The 21360-nt window shown below is 33.8% G+C and overlaps 1 protein-coding gene and 1 long non-coding RNA gene across 3 annotated transcripts in view; one reads left to right on the top strand and one right to left on the bottom strand.

The window, feature by feature from the left end:
- Positions 1-12242, top strand: part of klar (klarsicht) — a 174278-nt gene extending 162036 nt beyond the window's left edge. For both annotated transcript variants that reach the window (XM_081994470.1, XM_081994471.1), the window contains 4 exons: positions 1291-1454; positions 2322-2532; positions 5227-5510; positions 10351-12242. In XM_081994470.1, coding sequence (XP_081850596.1) covers positions 1291-1454; positions 2322-2532; positions 5227-5510; positions 10351-10594 — 903 coding nt within the window. In that variant the 3' untranslated portion in view covers positions 10595-12242. The remainder of the gene's footprint in view (positions 1-1290; positions 1455-2321; positions 2533-5226; positions 5511-10350) is intronic.
- A 3276-nt stretch (positions 12243-15518) lies between these two features.
- LOC145739058 (uncharacterized) overlaps positions 15519-21360 on the bottom strand; it is a 239962-nt gene continuing 234120 nt past the window's right edge. The window contains exon 2 of the long non-coding RNA XR_014180894.1: positions 15519-16108. This is a non-coding gene — a long non-coding RNA (uncharacterized LOC145739058). The remainder of the gene's footprint in view (positions 16109-21360) is intronic.

The raw sequence follows: 21360 nt of genomic DNA, 5'->3' as shown, positions 1-21360 counted from the left end.
CTGAAATATACAGGAGCGCAGATATTTAGTCTCTGGAGTTGGGATAAGTCGAAATTACAAAACAAACAACACAACAAACACCTGCAACTCGACTTTTTTGTCAGTGGAAAGTTTGAACAATATTTTTATGGGAAGTAGTCAAGATTAGTGGTGTTAGTTTTAGGCCCAAATTCAAAATCACAATTGAGGAACTTTTCTTCCTTATCTTTTGCTCCTTTGCATCGTACCTCATCAATTTCGTATTCAGAAACAAAAAGTTGTGGAATAGATGCTCTTTACCACCTCAACTAATGTCAGAATTGAGCAGGATTCTAGGTAGCTAGTTAGGTCCTTTAACCATATCTCACTTTTAGTATTTTGGGGTAATTTCGGTTTTGTGGTTTTAATTGATCTAAATAGTCTAAAGTAAAGTATACTAGTTTGTAAAAAATTATTTTGAGTAAAATATTCCCCAAAAATTACATAAAATTTCCATAAATGTAAACAATATATATATTGAATGATTTTTTTGAATTTTTGGATTATATAGAAGATGATGACGTTTCATTTTCCGGTTTTTTTCGATTCCACTCACGATACTTACTAATTCTGTGAGATAAGCTTTTTCTTCACCGGTCATGTATTTTCTAGACATTGCTCACAAACCATTTACAAACAGATCAACCTAACTGACAATGTTTTAAATAAACAGTTCTATATAAATCTGCTAGATGGCGCTACTTTTAATGGCAAATTTGTATTCATTAACTCGTTAGCAGTTCCTTACTTTGACGGCCTCAGTTTATGCTCAAGTGAGGGTAAACTTAGGAGCTTGTAAGGTGAGGACGAGGAGATCCTCAATTGTGATTCTCAATTCGGGCCTTAATCACTAAATGTTTGAATTTTTGCTGGTCATAAAATTTCTAAGTATACCCAAGCCAAACTGTAAAAAATTCAAGTATTCCTTAAAATATTCTTGGATATGTTGACGAAAGGAAGTTGCATTGATCGTTCGGTCAGTCTATGGCAGGACCCTTGGGAGTACTCAAGCTCAAGAAGTGACAGCGGGGAAGACGGTCATCGAGACGCTGTAGACTTATATTGCCGCATGTTTATAAATTACTAAGCTTTATGACTGGGGTCTCGATGAAGTTAGTCCCTCTAAATGTTTGCTCTTTGCTTATACAAGGGAAAGCCGTTGCCGGAACGCTCGTATTTTTGGGGCAGTCTTTTTACTGGTCAAGTTAATATTTAATAAATCCGCAATATTTAGCACTAGCAAAAACTAACCTGTTTTTTTTTTATTTACAGAATATTCTGGACATGATTAAAACCCAGGCTGCTAAATTGGCATCATTAAATGCTGTGGTCCATCGATTCACGCTTGAGAATCAAGGTTTCGATGACTTCAGTAAATGTACTTTGAAAGCTGAGGTGTCCGAGTTGTATGAACTGTTCGATAGCGCCAGAACAAGGTAAGATTTTAAAATAGAAACTTTAAAGGGAAAAACCCTCTTTCATTTAAGTACATAAAAATCAGTTTAATTGACGCAAGGCAATAAACTACCGGCCATACTCTTATGTGATAGGAATAATAGGGAAGCACATTATTAACGTACTCTGCAGTAGAATTTATTTTCATTATGGCCACATTTGGAATAAACATTACATAAAATTACATTGTAAAATAGATTTGAAGAGGTTTGAAAGTCTAAACACGTTACTTTTGGGTGCAGCTGCCGTCATACAGTCGGGAGTAATGGAAAGATGGCCCCATAGAATACTAATTGTTAAATTGTTTTATGGCTTGGCGTATATGTCTGCCTGCTTCCTTATTTACATAAAACAGACCTATAATGTTTTGAGTTTGGAAATTTCGTTACGTAGTCTGGTGTTTCACATACCAGCCAAGCCAAGTAACAGCGTTTAGGATTTTTTTTAAATAAAATTTGTGAGTAAAAAAACTATATCAATGAACTTACTACATTGAAAAACAAAGTCTATTTACATTTAATTAATGGAAGCCGTAACAACTTTTTGACATGCTAAAAACGGATTGTGTGAATGAAAATAACGGCATACTGAAATAATTTTCCTATACGACGGCCCATTAATTTCTCTCACGGATTCGGACGTGTTCAGTAAAGTAAGATGTACAAAGTACGTTGGCCAGATAGTACGGGCGTGATATGTAGGTACTATGCGTAAACGACCATTAATATTCAGAAGATGTGGGTCCTCAAGACCCAGCCGCGAATAAATATGATATTGGCGATATTTCCTTTGTTAAAAATAGCTTTTCTCGCAACACTAAATTGACACTTTTTAATTCTTTATTCTAGAACATCGACCAAACTGGGAGAAATTGAAAACTTGCTTCCTGCTTGGAAGATGTTGGAATCTCGTCTGGAACAACTGCAAAAAGACCTTAAAGAAGACGGAAAAACTTTGCATCTTCTCGATACAATCTTGACGAATGGGCAGTTCACTGACCAGACAGCTACTTGCGTACGTGACGTTGCCAAAGTTTTGTCCGAATCGACGTCTTATCAGGTAAGATTCCCCTTTTTCGAAGTGACTGGCGTATTTTCCATTAGAAAGGGAAATAGGCTCTTTACACGTAAATGCTAGAAAACCAAGTTACACATTACGTGACGTGTTGGAAAGCATAGGCGCAAAAATTTTGTCGCAAGGACCGTGTAGAACAAGGAGGAAGCAACGGCAGCTAGACAGGTAGCTGAAGCTTTTGCCAATCAGGCTTCGTCCTGTTTAGTATGCGCCACGACGCTTTTCATTACCGTGGCTTCGGCGTCGGAACACTTCATCCCGTTTCAGAAACGCCGCGTTGCCGTTGTGCACTGCGCCCCGTTAATTGAAAATAATTGTCGATTTAATGGTTCGGTTGTTAACAACAAAATGTCTTTTGCACCGAAAGGTTTTATACAAAAACCTTCCTGACCCGTTTTGTCCTTCTGTCAAGCTTTTATTGTTTTCGACGCAGTCCTCTACCTACATATCGAGATATCCCGTGGGCTACACCGGCGGAACATAAATATTAGTTTTCCACCGGGTTCGGAGCGAAAATAGCTGGTAATAATCTGACTATACTCCTCGGACTAGCCGGAGGCCTTTGCCGTGCCCTGCGATATTAAATTTGTATTTTTACGCTGATTCCGGAGAACATTCCGGGGCGCGTGACCCGAAACCCAAAGTCCGGTCGCCGATTAACGATGCCGGAAACGGTGGCCAGCATTACGCTCCTCGTATACTGGGTCCGTCGGTCGCCTCAATTTGATCATTATGGCTATTTTATCTTCTAATTTTTCTAACCGCAACTTCAAATATTTTACTTTTAAAGTTTCAAATTTAACTAACTTAACTTTGGCACTTTGAGTACATATTATTTGATTGGAATAAGAAACCAAACAGCTGAAAACTAACAACTAAATCAAATGAAGTTAAAGTTTTCCTTCTAGGGGTCTAACATCTAGCTTGCATAGCTTACTTGAAACTAGGTTATGATCGCGGGTTGCAAATATTTTGATTTCCATTCCAGGTGTAGGAAAACTTATTATTTATACATTTGTGTTGGTATATACAGTGGTTGTAACAGTTAATCCGTCGATATTTTGCAATCTAAACTCAAGAAACCTTGAAAAAAAATAGTATACTTTGCACGGGGAGTAGAATTGTCTCGTTCTACTCCTAGTAACACTACTATTACTTCATCCAAATTCAGAAGCGCACATGTCAAATAACCATATAATACAGGAATTCACAACAAATATATCTAATCGTGTTGTCTATTCAGTGACTCTTGAACTTGTCCTCTAAAGAACAAACTATAAAAGTTATCCTAAAGCGATGCTATTATTTGATTTTTAGAGAAATTTGAAGTATGGCGGTTTTCGTTACTTGCAAATATTTGAATCATTATAAGTGAATGATGCAAAATTTGTCGAAATAATTTATGAAAAAACCTTCTACAGTGTTCTTTCTGATTAAAAAATAAACTTTCTTCCATCATAAACCACATATGCTCTTTTTGCTCTGCTTTGTAGGTGAGAGTTCCAGGTTAACTTCCTGTCGAGGGTAATACCAAGGTATTTCACCTCTTCAGAGAAGTTTAGTTTGCCTTTGAAGATTTCGGGAGGTTTTAAGCCCGATAAACTTCTCTTCCTGGTGAAAAGGACCATCTCAGTCTTGTCGGGATTGATCGACAGTGAGTGTTCACCATGTTTCTATTAATTTGAGCCCATCCTGCGCTCTATCGCACAGTGTGTTCACAAATTTGCCGGTCTGCAAGATAACTATGTCATCTGCGTATGCAACTGTGTAGAATCCATTATTGTTGAGGTGACTACAGAAATAACGTGTTATGTTTGGCAATTCTGAAACAATTTTTTTAATCAAATGTAATGTTATCAATGTTAAAAACTATTAATTATTCTGTTGAGCTGTCTGCAATTGCCTACTTATTGTCTAAATTAAAACAGTAAAATTATCCTGTAAGAGCACAAAAAACCATTAAAAATGATTGGCCTGTTTTAGTATAAAATCAGGTTATTAGCATGGTTGGTATTACAAAGAACGACTTCTGAAAATTAAAAATATATTCAGATATGCATATACACTTTTATATGCTGGACATTGGAAAATGTGTATGAAAAATTTCAAGTCGATGTCAGTTCTTACAAAAATGCTTGGATTACGTGCAGAATATGTTTTCCATAAAAAATATGCCCCTAGTTTAATTATATCTTCATGACAAGGAAAAATTGTTTCGCTAAAAGAATAAACGTGTCAAAACTATATGTGTCTCTGAACACAAGAGTAATTCTAGATATGAATTGAGCACACGATCACGTAACAGCCAACTACGGTGGTTTCCTATAGTCTTCCTTGGGTACCGTACGAAACTTTCACAATAATTGTGAGGGCGCACATGACAAAGAAAGAGAACCAAAATGAAACTATGGTTCCATCTGGCGGTCATAACAAGAACTAATTCAAAAATAACACCTTATGTTCGTTAGACCAACAGGTGGCGTAACATACTCGTATACCGGAACGCTACTAGGTTAATCGATATGATTACTTTCATGGGGTTCGTATGATTGGGTTGCTGTTATTCTCGTGGTTTCAATTATACTTTATAATAAAAAATATTGCGGTGTAGAAAATATCGTAAAAATAATCCAAATATTCTTATTGACATATTTCCTAACAGAAAACTTTTATTTCCAGGGTTATCCACTCCCAGAATTTTTCACCGAAGGATCATTTTCCGATAGTGGCATTTCTGATGAAGGCTCAGAGCACGAAATTGGTGAAAGACAGGGTCGACTCGCAGCTATTCGAAGGTTAGTGAGGCAGCTTGAAGTGGGATTGAGTCCCAACTCTAAAGCCAGACTGGTGATGAAGGATAAATTGACGTCAGCCGAAGAAGAATTGAAAACTTTACAACAAAGGTGTCGAAGTTTAATCGTAAGGACAGCGGCTGTTTCTCACCCCAATTTGGAGAGGTTAAGGTAAGGATTGCCATCGTCTGTTAAAAGGGGTCGCAGCGTTTTATGACGCCCTAATACGTTAAATAGTAGGGGGTGGGCGAAGGAGTGATGTTCAGACCGCGGCCGTTCGTTCGGAATACGAATCACCCGATTTCGTTAGGTTCGATTCTGGCGCCAAATCTGGCGCAACTTATTAAAACTTTGCACATCACGGATTGCAACTTTTGGATTGATATTAGAATTAGCTTACGTCCAATTATACAAAAATTGAAAAGAGGGAATGCATTAAAAATAACTGTATTTTATGATCGGGTTTTGCATTAGTATTCTGGAGCTTTTTATGGCTTTGTTATGATAGCGACCATGTGGTGTTTAAGTGAGAGAAAAAACAAATTACTGCTGAAACAGTTGCTGATGCTATTAAATCTTTGACAAATAAGGCAGACAGGTGCATTATGGAAATTTCTGAAATACTATTTGCCATATAAAATGTAACAATATAATTAATCACTCCAATCACCAATATCATTTATCTTTAGTTATGGGACATCAGACAGTTTATTCAATTCTTCTAAATTTCTTTTATAATATGGTCTGACTTCAATGCATTAACCGACCTTCACGGGTTTTAAGTGGACAATGAGTTGACAAAATGTAAAAACTAGTACTAAATCTTCAGGTCAATCGGCTTTTTCTTCTGCCAGGCGATAATAGCTCTTCGACCATAACACCTCGCGTTTATAAATTACCAATAAATATGGTCAACTGCTTGTAAAGTTAATTCTTTTTTCTCATCATTCTTTTCTCGCTTATGCAGTCGCGCTCTGCATTTTAAATCTCCCTGATTTAAGCTATATCTGGTTCACTGAGGAATAAAAACAACGCTGGATTTAGTTCCAACGATCGAATTGTGTATATGTACTTACTAATTAAACCGGCACATGACCCAGCTTATGACAAATACATTGATGTTTTCACGTTCCTAGGGAATGAACTGCGTTTATATTCGTAGAACGTCAACTCGATCAATAGAGCATATTGAGTACCTAGTTAATTATTTTGATGATTTATTTTGAAATGGTTACTCGGACTAGACAGCACATACGATAAAACCAAAATGGAAATTTGAAAATATTGTTTTAAATCTGTTGATAAATATTCCAATATTTTGTGGTTTTGTTTATACAGTGCGTTTTTTTTAACGCGCAACATAGGATTTTACGTGTTAAATTTTTAAGCCCATGTTAGACCATTTTATTTTGGAACTGCAAGTCTATAACTTGACGGGTGTGTCTTTAGTACCCTGAAGCTTAAGTAAGTCTACCAATTTGGTCTAAAAAGTGATTAAAAACTAGAAAAAAATCATTTTTTTTCGAAAAGATTTTATCGTTCCATACTCCCTGTATGCATTGTTGTTCCTTGTTGTTTTTATACTGACAGGGCAGGTAGCAGGTAAAGTGACATATTTTGACTGCATTACGACCCGACATCTTTTGAACGTCAAAAAGGCATTTTATGATTGTTTGGAATACTGTTTGGCTTCAAACGGAGGTCACTTTGAACAATTCACTTATAAAAATACTTGTTTTGTTCTTAACTTTCTTGATATAAAGTTAATGATCACCCTGTTTTACTTTCTACGCCAAATTTTACCTGCTACCTGCCGTGCCAGTATCAAAAACAACAAAGAACAACAATGCATACAGGGAGTATGAAACGATAAAACCTTTTCGAAAAAAGATGATTTTTTGCAAGCTTTTTAACACTTTTTAGGCCGAATTGGTAAACTTACTTAAGCTTCAGGATACGAAACAGCCACCCGTCAAGTTTTATACTTGTAGTTCCAAAATAACATGGTCTAACATGGGCTTAAAAATTTAACACGTGAAATCCTATGTTGCGCGTTAAAAAAAACGCACTGTATGTTTTCAGATTGTTTAGTTATTCCAGTTGAGTTAAGTGTTGATTCGATAACTAACCAATGACTAAAATTCATAAAATTAAATGAATCCAATTATTTATTTAATCAGTGTCATTTTGAAATAAAGTCCTAAACAAAATACATGTGTAAATTAAAATATAAAAGATACTAAGCTTATTTTTTGACTGCATAGATTTATAGCAAGAAACAGATTATATCCACCTTAAAGATTGAAAACTAAAACAAACATACGAACTTATCTATTTTTGATCACTTTTCAAATAAGTTTTGTTGTTTATGCAAGATAATATCTGTTCGATGTATTAAAAAAAGCATAAAATTCAGATTTACTTATTTTCTGTACCCTACAAGTGTGTTTATCAGACATTTCGTAGATGCATGAGAAAACTTGAAAATATTATTTCATGGTCATGATAACAACACAAAAAGATTTTTTTCTGAGAAGATTGAAAAATAGGTGCAATAGAAGTTGATGTGAAAGAATGATAATGATACTTTGACGAACTGAACTAGCTATGACGTATAATGACAGCCTTAAACTGTAAAATATCAAATAGTCGCGTCTTTTTGATGAATCACAATTGTAATTCGTAAGTCTAAGTAAGTGTGGAGTTAAATTCGGCAGTTGTGACGTTAAATGATGCTAAGTTTTACAGTTATGACACTTCACATCATGGCTTATAGTCAGGTGATACTTGTTATAGCTATTAAAACTCATTCAGCTGTTGATGAAGATGAAACTATCCAAATGCAAAACAGTTGTACCTTGTATTTAAACCTCAATGAAGCCCCAAATTTGTCATTTGTGGGGCTAATTAACACTTCAATATCCCTCTTTTACGTCACCTGACAACTGTCAAAACTCATTAAACGCTAACATACAACTGTAATGCGCATTTCTTTGATAAATCGCTTTGCGATACACAGTTGTGACTTCATATGTTTTCTACGTCACATGACAGCTGTCAAGATGTACACAGCTGTGACGCGAAATTACCAATCCAAAATAGTTCTACCGCTTGGTTACGGTCATTGTATTTATAGTTTTAGGGAGCGAAATTTGACAGTTGTGACGTTGATTGACTGTGAAGTATAAAAGGGCTCGTTAACGTCAGAACCGATAAGTTTGAGTCCATGGAGCTGTAAACATAAATTTCAGTGTAATCCCTCACAGTAACACATCTATTCAGCATTTTACACTTTCAAGTCACTGGTGAGTGAGTTTTGACAGTTCAGACAACTGTCACATTTTCGCGTGCACTGCAAGCAAAGTATTAAAGTGTTCTTTAAACGTCCTAACTGTCAAATTTGACTCCATGGAACTTTAAACACAAGTTTTAGTGTAATTCCTCAAATTAGCAACTATGACGATTGCGGCGCTACGGACAGCTACGGCTACACCGTATTTCGCCCTGTCTTTTCAGATCAAGAAAAACAAATATTTCTTTTAATTTTTCCTTACCTTCCACGCCCTTTTCCTGATCTGTGTCACTTTTACTTGGGGTTCGTAGCACCACTGCAATAAGCTTAAAGCTGAAGTGATCATATCAAGTTATTTAGATGTTGGATTGAAAGTGAGCATATTTTACTTGATAAGTCAGGTGATAGAAGAAAGTTTAGCATATAAAAAAATTAAAGTTAAATTTTTATTCTTTCAAACAAAATAACACATTTTGTGGATTAAATAGATATTTTAATAAAATATGAGAAATGAATATTAATTATATAAATCAAGCACACACAAAAAAAAACATTACTAATAATTTAAGTACTTAAATGATTTCGAACCGTTGATTTTTTTATTGACCCCTAAATATCAAAACAGACACTTTCCTACATAAAAGCCAATTGCAAGGCACTAAACGCAATTTGAATTTAATTTGCCTCAACAGAGTAAAATTTAATATTAATTCAAGGATAAAAACTTTATCAGCATGATACGAAATGAGCCAAACCCCTTAGAACACAATAGAATAGAACCTTTCACGAACACAAAAGTTTAAAAGTTTTTCGAAAATTGTCTTACTTGTAATGTTTCTGCAGGCTTCAAAATTCACTAAATGCACAACCACTTGCGGGAACTGTTACTAACAACCAAAACTGCTTCTTATCAAAGAAAGTAGCAAAATGCCAACCACTACACACCTTTACTTTCTGGAGTTTGGACTTTACTTTTCTGGGTCACTGACTATGATTTTCTTCAGTTTTTATACTAAAATTTTGCGTCTTTTGTTAATAAATTATTTTTTCAGATTGCAAAACTTTTGATGACTTTAAGTTAAACAAAACCTTGAAAACTGTTTTTTCAGGTGTCCAAAAAGCGTTTAGCATTGGTTCATAAGTGCAGTGATTAGTTAGTCATCAATAATTTTGCCGTATACAGAACCTTGGTTTCTTTTTATGCTCGTGTTTAAATAACAAATCTGTTTTGCAAACCCAAAATTAATAAAAACAAGGTAATTAAATTTTCCTTAAGGATTGTGCACTTTGTGTTTCAAAATCGGATGGCTAGGGCATCACACAACTTTGTGTGTTTTTGGCATTTTTTTAAGAATAAAGTAAATTCGAAATTGGTAGAAAACAAATTATCAAATCAATTACTTAGTTTAGTTTAAGTAATGGGTTTAACGTATAATAGGAATGAGTATTTTTTTAAATACGATATTTAAATAAAGCTACCCACATTTGTGTTAGAGTTTTAGTGTCTATCGTTACCGTTTAATTTTATAGGTTTCTATCTGGAGTTTTAAATAATAAAATAAGCACTGACACCTCAAAAATCTTTAGATTAACATTTAACTCTAACTTATAAAACTGACCTTTTAAATCTTCTCCGGATAGTCATCGGTCTGAACTACACTTACTCTAATAATTTAAATTTCAATATCGCCACTTCTAAAACGTTAACTTTTTTTTCAGCCAAAAAGAAAAATCAACTGAAAAATCCACAAAACCAGACGGGGATGATGATGATCCAGGTAATGACCCCGAAAGGTCTCGATGGTTCAAAAAACTGTTCAAGGCATCACTAGCCTTTCAGTTCGTAATTTTAGCGTTTGTGTGTTTGAGTTGCATGTACGAACCACAATGTTGCGACTATATGAATAACTACCAATGGTCGGTTAGCCCTAAATTGCATTACGAGGGCCGACCTCCAATATAATTCAGGGATGTATGATTCGAGTGTGATTTTGTGTACATATTTAAGTGTGTGAGTTAAGTACTTAAGGGACCGTTTGTTTTAGGACAATAATCGGTATGTTAATGAAGTATATTTATACAGTTATTATTTTTATGTCAGTAAGTTCAGCTAATTAATAAGTGGAATTTACTAGATAATATTTGCCATACTATTTCATCTCCGAAAATCTGCCATACACTACTAGAAACTCCCGTGGTTGTTTTTGAAATTAAAAGCGCATTTAATAGAGCAAACGCATTTTGTCCAGTTTCAAGTGGCAATTTTTTTGCAATAACGTACCTACCGCTGTATTTTTGTGAGCAAAAAAGTATAGATATAAACATGTAGCATATTGCTATTCTGTGTACATACGATAACTATTTTTTTAAAAAAAGTCTAGAGAAAATATTTGTATTTTCCTCAAATATTTTTAGAATGATGTACGGTTTTTATAACCACAATACGAAGTCCAGTAGTATTTTTTTTAATGGACCAATCATTTCAAAGGGTGTTTGCAAAATGCCGCATAATTTATTATATTTGTTTTTACTTTTGTTTTTACTTTTATAGTCTTTAAAGTATATTTATTCGGTATTGGGTCTTCTGACCACCGATTTTATTTGATTCTCGGAGTTAAACCCATTATTTTAACACACACAACGATGGCAATAAATATTGCTTCTCGGACTGACTTTACAAAAATGCTTGTCTTACCTCAGCTTGAAGGTGATTGTGACGACTTGATTGGCAGTGACTTGGCAGGATGGTCAAGTCCTGAAACGAAATGAGTGACATTAAAGAAATGTTTAGTAAGTTTTTACTTGCTAAGCTGGTTCGTACATAGTAGACGGTAGCAAACAATGTGAATTCATTTTTAAGAATGGATTGCATTTTAGAGCATCAAATCTATTGTGAACGGACTATATTTACGTTAATATAAGTTATTTTCTTTTATTTTGTAGTAAGGTATTTGCCAAGACGCAATAATGGAACCTAAGTTAAGGGCCTAATATTAACCTTATTATTTTTATCACTATAACCAGTCAAGAGTTAACTTGAAACCTGCATGTTTTAAAACTTTAAAATGGCGTTTACGAGATCATCATTCGTAACAGGTTTAGTGTTTTTGGTTCGAGAAAGTTGATTTGTGCTTTGACGCAAAGTCAACTTGGTTTTAATCTAATTCAAAATTATGGGTGTGTGAGATTAGCGTCATTATTATTTTAGTAGTATAGATATGGACAAGTTTTTCAGTTTGTAAGTAAGCAATTTTAATTTGTTTGAAGTGTTTTTCAAGCAAAATTGTTTGTTTTAAAATTATGTTGTACAACGATTCACATTTTTTGTTCCTTGTTTTACTACTTAACTTCTTTTTGAAGCATTTAATTACCCCTTAACTGCCCAATTTCGTTTTTTTCATTTTGAACATCAGATTTCCCGCAGGGCATTAATTACTTTTGATTATTTTTAATACAAATACTATTCGTTATTCATTTTATACTCGTAAGTTACGAAAATGTAAACGTGGGTTTTCCACTTATTTTGGAAATTATAGGAAATAATTCCATAAGTTGTTTGAGTTTGCCAGAACATCTTGGTTTAAATAAAGAATTTTTTGGTTTTTGATTAATCTAGTTTTTTATTTGGTGTATCCCCATCTCTGTGCGTTGTAAGACCATGTGCAAGAAACAAAATTAAGGTAAGTTAATAGGTAAGTATTTAGCTGAAGTCCGTATTTTACGTATGTAACTGTTGTTGTGCAACATACAAATATAAGTAGAAAGTACAAATAGCGTTTCCAAATTTAGGAATACCCCTATTAATGCCGCATCATTCAGTAAACACCAATTTGATTGGTTAAAAATGGTGAGGTTTTGTTTTTTATTTATCAATTCCAATCCTCTGACCGGTTTTGCCGTATTACTCAGCAGAGAGGCTATAGGGCTTGATAACCAAAAAACAAAATCTTCATTCCAGTATAGTCAACTGGATGCCAGAAATGATAGTTATGCCATAATACGGCGACACCGGTCAGAGAATTAGGATTGATAAACAAAAAACAAAACCTCACCATTTTTATAAATAAATATACTTTGATTAATTTACGTACAAAAGTTCTCATTTGATAATAGTATATTGTACCACAAGGGTGAAAAAGATGTCCCTATCGCACGAAGGCGATATGGGCGATTCGCCCGAGTTTTACAGGCTATTTTTTCTACGACTAATTGGAATTACTTACCAAATTTCACACAAATAAACTCTCAATGTTTGAAACGTTTCCGTGTTTACATTATCACTTTTGACGCAGCCAAAGTTTGACCGGTGTCCCGGATTGTCAGCGGATGACAGCTGATTAACTTCGTCTTTTAGGTTGAAGTGTTGAATGGATTTGATTCATTGTAAATTGTAAGTTTGTATCATTTGCTTTATCATATAATAAAGTAGATGTTTTTAATCTTTAATTGAACTCTAACTGAAACGGCTCTAACTTGCTTTTTCATCGCCTCAAAACATAAGCCAAAATCCAATGTTTTGATGCCAACTGTCAGTGAAGATGACAATCAGAAGAATTATTTTGTTTACGTTCAAGAATAGCTGTAATTGGTCAATTTCTTTACGCACGCCGAAGATGGTCTGTGATTGGTCTATTTCTTTATGCACGCTGAAGATTGTCTAGGATTCTGTATTCGTTCAACAGTTGGCAATTGCCTACTTATCCGTTCTCTAAACTGTTAAGGAATGAACCAATATGCCAGTAGGAGTAAAAAACAAATTTTGTAGGACCGCGCCCAAATATTGATCAAAATCATGAAATCAAAAACATGCATGTGTTGAAAGTTGAAATGATTGCTGATAAAGCTGGCTAATTACCAACAAGTTTAAAAAAAGAAGAGTGGAGGAATGGGTTGAAATGATTGAGATAGCTAGTAGCCTAGAAATTTAAAAAAAGAAGAACGGAGGAATGGGCTGAAATGATTAAGCCAAATACTTTATAGTTATATACAGACAATATCCTATATCGGCCGTTCTTTAAAAGGGTGGCCTCTAGTAGGCTTTGAATTGGAGATTGAATTATCGATACTGCGCATGCGCAGTTTACCTCTGATTCTAATGTGCTGTGCATCACGTGCTACGGTGCCTACCAATGAAATGAAACTTTATATTATGTCCAAACAATATTTTTCATCGGTGTTGCAAATAGTTGCGTTTGTTTCCTATTTTCCTACAATAATGTGGTTCAATTCTAACTTGAAGGTTACAGGATTCATACTTCCATAAATAGTTTGGTATTAATTATCCTTTGTGTTTAAATTTAAAAAGTTACAAAAAATAATAAAAATCAATAATAAAATCTATTAAGGTTGTTACGTGCAGGTAGGAAAATTTTAAAGATGCGACAACATTGTCGCGACGCATGCGCACTCCGACTTTTCAACCAATATTTTTTATCGGCCACCTTTTTCGAACAAAACTAACGGTATATTACTCTAATGTATTTGGATTAAGCTGGGTAATTGTCCAGATACTTGGAAAAAGATAAAATGATAAAAGTAAAGCGAAGGTGGATTCAAATGATTGAGATGGCTAATTGCCCAGATATTTCAAAAAAAGACGAACTAAACGAGTAAAATCAAAAAAGTTAAAATAATTTATACGTAATACAACTGTCAATTAAATTACAACACAAATAAGTCTGAAAATTTACAAGTAACAATCCAACTCCACGTCACTATTAAAAAAGTCGTCTAGAGTGTAAAATGCTTTATCATTCAAAATTTTTTTAAAATACTATTTTAACGATCCCAAGTCATTAGTAAGTACGGTTGTTAGTTGTAGGAAATTTCAAATTGAAACAATCAGAAGTTTTATGAAATTTCTGAATTTTTCCGCGATTCTCTCTAAATTTCGGAAATATCTAAAATTTCAAAAATTTTATTTTTTGTGAAAGTTTCATGGAAATTTCCTTGAATATTTCAATTATTTCAGTTAAGAAAAAAATATTACTGATACTGATGACAAATAAAATATTCCTGTCTTTTGATATGTCATGTCATAATGCTCAACTTCAAACTTCTGATTACCATAAAATAAAAAATATTCTAATCTCAAAACTCATAAGTATTTGAATTTTATTAATTTGATTTTCATTCTCCAATTCTCTTGTCACAGAAAAAAGAAGTAAAATTCTTATTAAATTAAAAGTCTATTTAATGTTCATTTCTAATTGCAATATTTGTGACTTGTTTTAAAGGCTTAAATAAAATTACCCATGAAAACTATGCAAATACAATGCCTTGACAAAAGTCAAGTCTGTTAATTATGCGACACCTAGAAATTTCATGATTAGTATGATTATTGAAATTTCATGAATATGTATAAGTTTCACTAATTTCAGGTGTTTTCATGAAATTTCATGACCACTTTGGTAAAATTTGAACCCAGTTGTATATTTCATGAAATTTAACAATCCTATTAGTAAGTGATTTCTCAGGAATAAAATTATATATATTTGTTATTGTAAATGTAACATTTCTCAAAAGATAAGTAAACACGCATCTTTTGCAAATACGATTGAACGCATATCTAGTATTATAGCTATGGTTCAATCTACGGGCCTCAGACAAATCTTTATTCTTGAAAACAAACATAAAACACTCCGTAATGTACAAAGTACAACAAGTGGCAGTCAAAAACCTATAAACCAAAACGAAAGGTAACATTACTCATGATGGTTCATACAGTGTGACCCATTTAGAATGGAAACACCCCTATAAAATTTTAGGTTATTAACCGATTTCAATGATTTTTTTTTTGAAATAATTAGGAATGAAATGTCTATTATGGGAGAAAATTTTAAATATTTATTTCAGTTTTCAGGTCATATTACGAGACTTTTTCTTGATAGAAAATGGAGAATTTTTATTAGCGATTTTTTTATTGAAAAAATTACTACGCCACTGGATCTATAGTGCTTTCAAATAGCTGTGACCAAATTTTTTTTTTATTTTTTTTTTTGATTTTTTTTTTGATTTTTTTTTTTTTGATTTTTTTTTAATTTTTTTTTTGATTTTTTTTTTTTAGAAATTAATCAATTAATAAGTAATAATAAACAAGTAAATAGTAACACCATTTCTATGGCAACAGTTGATGCAGGGTGTTCTTTTGTGACCGTTAGCTTAGAGGATTTTTGAATTTTAATTTGTCATAACTTTGTTATTAATGAATGGATTTTCATGAAATTTTGGTCACAGCTATTTGAAAGCACTATAGATCCAGTGGCGTAGTAATTTTTTCAATAAAAAAATCGCTAATAAAAATTCTCCATTTTCTATCAAGAAAAAGTATCGTAATATGACCTGAAAACTGAAATAAATATTTAAAATTTTCTCCCGTAATAGACATTTCATTCCTAATTATTTCAAAAAAAAAATCATTGAAATCGGTTAATAACCTAAAATTTTATAGGGGTGTTTCCATTCTAAATGGGTCACACTGTATGACCAAACACAAGACAAGTTTGTTAACATATGAAGTAAATGGTCAGACAATTTTGATTTATCTAATTCTTCAAAAATACAACTTATCACGCAAGCAGATACCTACGAAGGCGTAGAAGGGCGACAGACGTTATTTTTCTTAAATTTTTACTTCAAACTCAGAAATTAACTAAATTTCGACTTCAAACTCGGAAATTAACTAAATTCCGACTTCAAACTCGGAATTTAGGTGCAATGTTGTCAAACTGACAAATTCTACTATTTTGGTTCGAAGAGTGTTTTACAATGTTGACAAACTAACAAATTCTACTAATTGAGATCAATGACTGTTTGCAATGTTGCCAAACTGACTAATTTTACTAATTTGGTTTGAAAAGTATATGCAATGTTATCAAACTGACAAATTCTACAATTTTAGTTTGAAGAGTGTTTCCAATCTGTCCAAACTGACAAGTTCAACTAATTTCTTTGAAGTGTTTTTGCTTGCAATGTTGCCAAATTAACAAACTCTCCTAATTTAGATCGAAGACCGTTTGCAATGTTGCCTAACTGACAAAATTTGGTAATTTGGTTAAAAAGTATCCTTGCAATGTTATCAAACTAACAAATTCTACAATTTTGGTTCCAAGAGTATTTGTAATGTAACCAAATTGACAAGTCCGACTAATTTCTTTGAAGTGTGTTTGCAATGTTGCCAAAGTTAACAAATTTTACTAATTTTTCTTCGAAAAATGTTTGCAATGTTGCCAAACTGAAAAACACTGTTCACTACAAGCAACAAATATGTTGCAAAACTTGCAAAAGTTATTTTCTACCTTCAAAACCTGTTTCAAGAGGACTTAATAAATCAGCAAACAAAATTTTGTACTTTGAAGCAGGTAATCAGTTTGTAATTCTTAAAGAAAACTTACTCTCTATGGACGAATATTCAAAAGAAGAAACGTCCTTAAGAGAAACAGCTTTCTGCTAATTCAAAAAGTGGATGGCTAGGTTATCCACGTTATAACTGCTAAACTGTTCTGCTGTCATAAATGACGACATTCTCCAAATTTCAAAGTTTTACAGTAACATAATTTGGTGTAATAATAACAAATTTTGACTATCAAACACCAATGTTTTTAAAAAAATTGTAAATTTTTCTTTATGTTCTAAAGGTAAAACATTGTCATGATTATTATCATCCTGAAGATGAGATTTACTTAAATCTCCCTCACCTCCTAGTTGCATGATAATATCATCATAACTGGCATCAGATTCACCCTGACCATTCATTCTAATAATCTAGTAAATAAAGAAAATTTAAATAAATAAGCTTGAATAAAAATTCTATAATAGGGATGCCAAGTTATTTTTAAGGTAAATAACCAAACCTATCTAACTTACTTTCTACCTAAAAATCCTGCTTCTAAATATATCATTGAAACTAGTCTATCTTCAATAGTCTGATTTTTGCTCGAATTTCTCTTTTTTTAAAATTGACTTTTTTTTCAATCAACCACCATAAAAACAAAAAAAAACCCTTTTTTCCCACTTTCTACCTCCACGTACCACCTTTTTCACCTCCTTTGAAGTTCATCAAGTAATACTGTTAATTTTCTTAATAACTACATACAATCCTACTAAAACTAACTATAATGGTAAACACTTGACATCCCTACAAAAATGTACCTTTTCTATAAATTAAATAAATAAATTTTCTTTATTTTCTTGAAAAAAAATCCTTATTTTCATGACAACATATTTGACAACCGAACGATTAACCATTACATCACTAAGCGTAAAATCGTCGTTCCCATACCAGTTCGTGAGATTGGTAAAGAATAAACAAAATGGCCGCCTATTCATAAAAATGCAAATTCGTAAAGCAGTCATAATGGTAAGGTTGGACTTCCGGTGGCACTGACACTAGATAGTAATAAATCGAAAGGACGATGAACATGAGTACCAAGAAGTTGGTGGTGAAAAGGTGGGTGCTCGTGAGGCACGTACTCATTTGATATTCAAGGGCCGTACTGCTGCCTAAACGTTCCCTGTGGTCTTAGGCCTAAACAAAGTGAGAATTTAAGCAGTTTTGCGATTCTTCGTTAAATTCAAAATATACTAAGAACCAAAGAACCAAATTTAAAATGCACCTTGAATTAACGGTCGTGCATAAAAACGTTTCCTTTCTTCTTGTAGATAAGCCATTACAAGAGCGGAAGACTAAATCTCGACGGAAAACAACAAACAAGTCTTAGTCCTTATCTTGATGGAGACGTAATACAAAATTATACCCGAGACCGAGAAGATATTCATATCAAACTTAAGAATAAATTTTCTACGTAACGAGATGCGCAAGACGAGATACTACTTCGAGACAGTTTCATTCATAATTCTTTGTCCTACAGCTTAGACCGAAAGTTACGAGTAACAGTTTTAGTTCTCTTACCCTTAGATGGCTGATGGCCCATAAAAGTGCACTAGCACGAACTACAAAGAAATCACCCCTACATCGGAGGAAGGCAGACTCTAAATATAGGTCACTAGATTAGTGTATAGGGTGGGTAAGTTAGGATATACCCTCTTGAATAAACGATTTCCCGAGGGATTAGTTACATTTACTCAAATACCTAGTCCTTTCGATTTGAAGGTTCGCAAGACGACTTTTAAATGTACAGGCTTCTCGAAAGGTATTTTCTGTCCCTTGAAATGGATACACCTTATAAAAGGAGCAGCATAAAAAAACAATTGTAAAGTAGCAAGCAGTCAGGCGTTAAATTAACTTTGTGAAATATCGCTCTTTCTGTGATATACGTATCTGATTTCTTTCTCGATAACTTTACCTAAAACTGAGGGAAACCAAATAATTTTAGCGCAGCCTTAAAACCAAATTACTAAATAATACTGTAACGTATTCACAAAAAACCATCTGGATGGTTTCTCCCACATTAATATTGCGCGGTTTCCTAATTAAATGAAAAGATCATGACTGACCTTACGATCGTACTAAACAAGAGCGCTCTGCGAGTTCGTTATGACCAGATGACACGATAAAAATGTTGTAAAACGCATACAGAAGTCTGAGAAAGAGTTAACAATTTTGTCTTAGACCGGTATGATTTAAGCGAGGCACTATAGCACCAAATGCGTGGGCCGTGAAGAGAATTATGGTGTTTCATTCATTCAAACCAGCTGCCTGTCTTATATAAAAAGACATGTATGTTGGTTTTCTTTTACAACTGCTTTAATCCATTTTCACTGAGACTGAAATTGCGCTTCTTAATGAATAATATCAACAGGAAGCTACTCAAATAACATAACACTGGTTAATTGACAATTGTTTTAAATTGACATAAAAACAATAATTAGACAAAAAATACAGTTGCTGGTCATAAAGAACAGTAGCGCCCAAGAGTGAACAAAGTGTATTATTGCACTATATGCTGCAAAAATGCTAAGTTGCATCTTTAAACTGCTTTAACTATCTTCATCATCATCATCAGATGAATACATCATCAGACCAAAAATATGATAATTCAGATATAATTGAAACTTTAGTATTTTATCATTAAAAGATATGCCAGGATCAGTCTTGGAGCTTCTTAAATCTCAACACAGACTTACTTGGACGCAACAATGGCATGATTAGAAGACATTTACAGAAGATTATAGATATAATTGATGCACTTCTAGTAGTGAGTTGTTTTTTTTTCCAAATATAAGAGCTAGTCATTCAATCGATCATACGTCAAACCAAACTTAAACTACCTGACATCCATCCATCTCGTAGCGTCACAACCCTTCGTGAGTTTTAGTTGCCTCTACAATTCGCTTCCACCCCCTGTCCAACGCAACCTTCTTCCAGTTCCGTACTCGCAAGAATTTTACATTCTTTCCCATATTGTTCCTCCATCTGAGTCTTTGTCTTCCTAAATGGATTTCCCTCCCATATCCTCCTGATAATACGTTCATTCGGCGATCGTTGTACGTGTCCGGCCCGTCTGAGACTTTGTGATTTTATTTCGTTTACTGTAAACTTGGTCCTTTGTACATGTTCTCCTCCTTCGTTCTTATTCGATATTGACCTCTTGTCTCATCTACTGTAGGCTAAAGATTTTCTGCATCATCTTTCGTTCTGCTTCGTCATTGTCCACGTTTCCAAACCACATATAGTAATTGACTTGATCACTGCCAAATATATCCTAGAGTTTCCAGATATCAGTGGGGACCTAAACAGGTCTTGTAAGGCAAATAAACATTTATTGCCCTTTTGAATTCTTGCTTTTGTTTCACTACTGATATCATTATCCGAGGTTATAACTGCTCTTAGGTACTGAAATTGGTTTACACAATCGAAATTGTAAGTGTCCTATCATGTTTTGTCCTAATCTATCCCGACCTCCTCTTCTTCTGACATGCATATATTTGGTCTTGTCCTCGTTGATTGTGTTCTCCTTCTGTTCAGGAACATCAATCTGGGTGAAAAGATCAATTTTAGGCCCTTATTTGTGAATATTTTTGGACCAATATTCGTTTGTTTGAAAGCCATGTCCAGCACTACGTTAAAGTGGAATGGTGACAGGGCGTCGTCCTCTTTTAGGCCATCGTTGATGGGGAATGTTTCAATGTTGATCTTTCCTATCCTAACTTTCGCTTTATAGTTTTCTAGGAATATCTTGGTTAACTTTATATTCTCTGGTACCCCTATGCCCTCCAACGCCTGCCAGATACTTTCCTTGGTGATTCTATCGTATGCCTGGCACAAATCTACAAAGAATTGGTGGACCTCTCTATTAAACTCCCAGCTTTTCTCTAGGAGCTGTTTTATGTTGAATATTTGATCTGTTGTTAATCTTTTGGGCCGGAAACCGTATTGGTATTTCCCTAAATTGTTTCCTGCATATGGGAATATGCGTCCTCTTAGTACATTTGAAGCACCTGGTATATTATTGTTACACTTTACTGGGTTCTTTTTGATAAGTGAGACTTTGAACAAACTCAACAAACTTTATTTAATAATTATACAACAATTTACAACACTGGAACTTACTTTTAAACACTTTTCATTACTTCGCTCTTTTGCTTCGCTTCGCACCGTCTGTCCGCTTGGTCCGGTTATAATTGTGCGGTTCATAGGTTCTCGAAGCTTCCTGAATCTAGACTCTAGAGAATATTCTTCCTATACGTCCAGTAAACGTCTGTTGTGTGTTCTAGCCAAGCTTCTTTAATGATATCGAGATGTGTCCATAGGTAGATCTTCGGAGACTT

The sequence above is a fragment of the Ips typographus genome, linkage group LG16 (assembly GCF_016097725.1).
Source record: "Ips typographus isolate SLU linkage group LG16, UJ_Ityp_2.0, whole genome shotgun sequence".
Lineage (NCBI taxonomy): Eukaryota > Metazoa > Arthropoda > Insecta > Coleoptera > Curculionidae > Ips > Ips typographus.
Note: the sequence above shows the minus strand (reverse complement) of the source record. Positions and strands in the feature narration are given on the sequence as shown.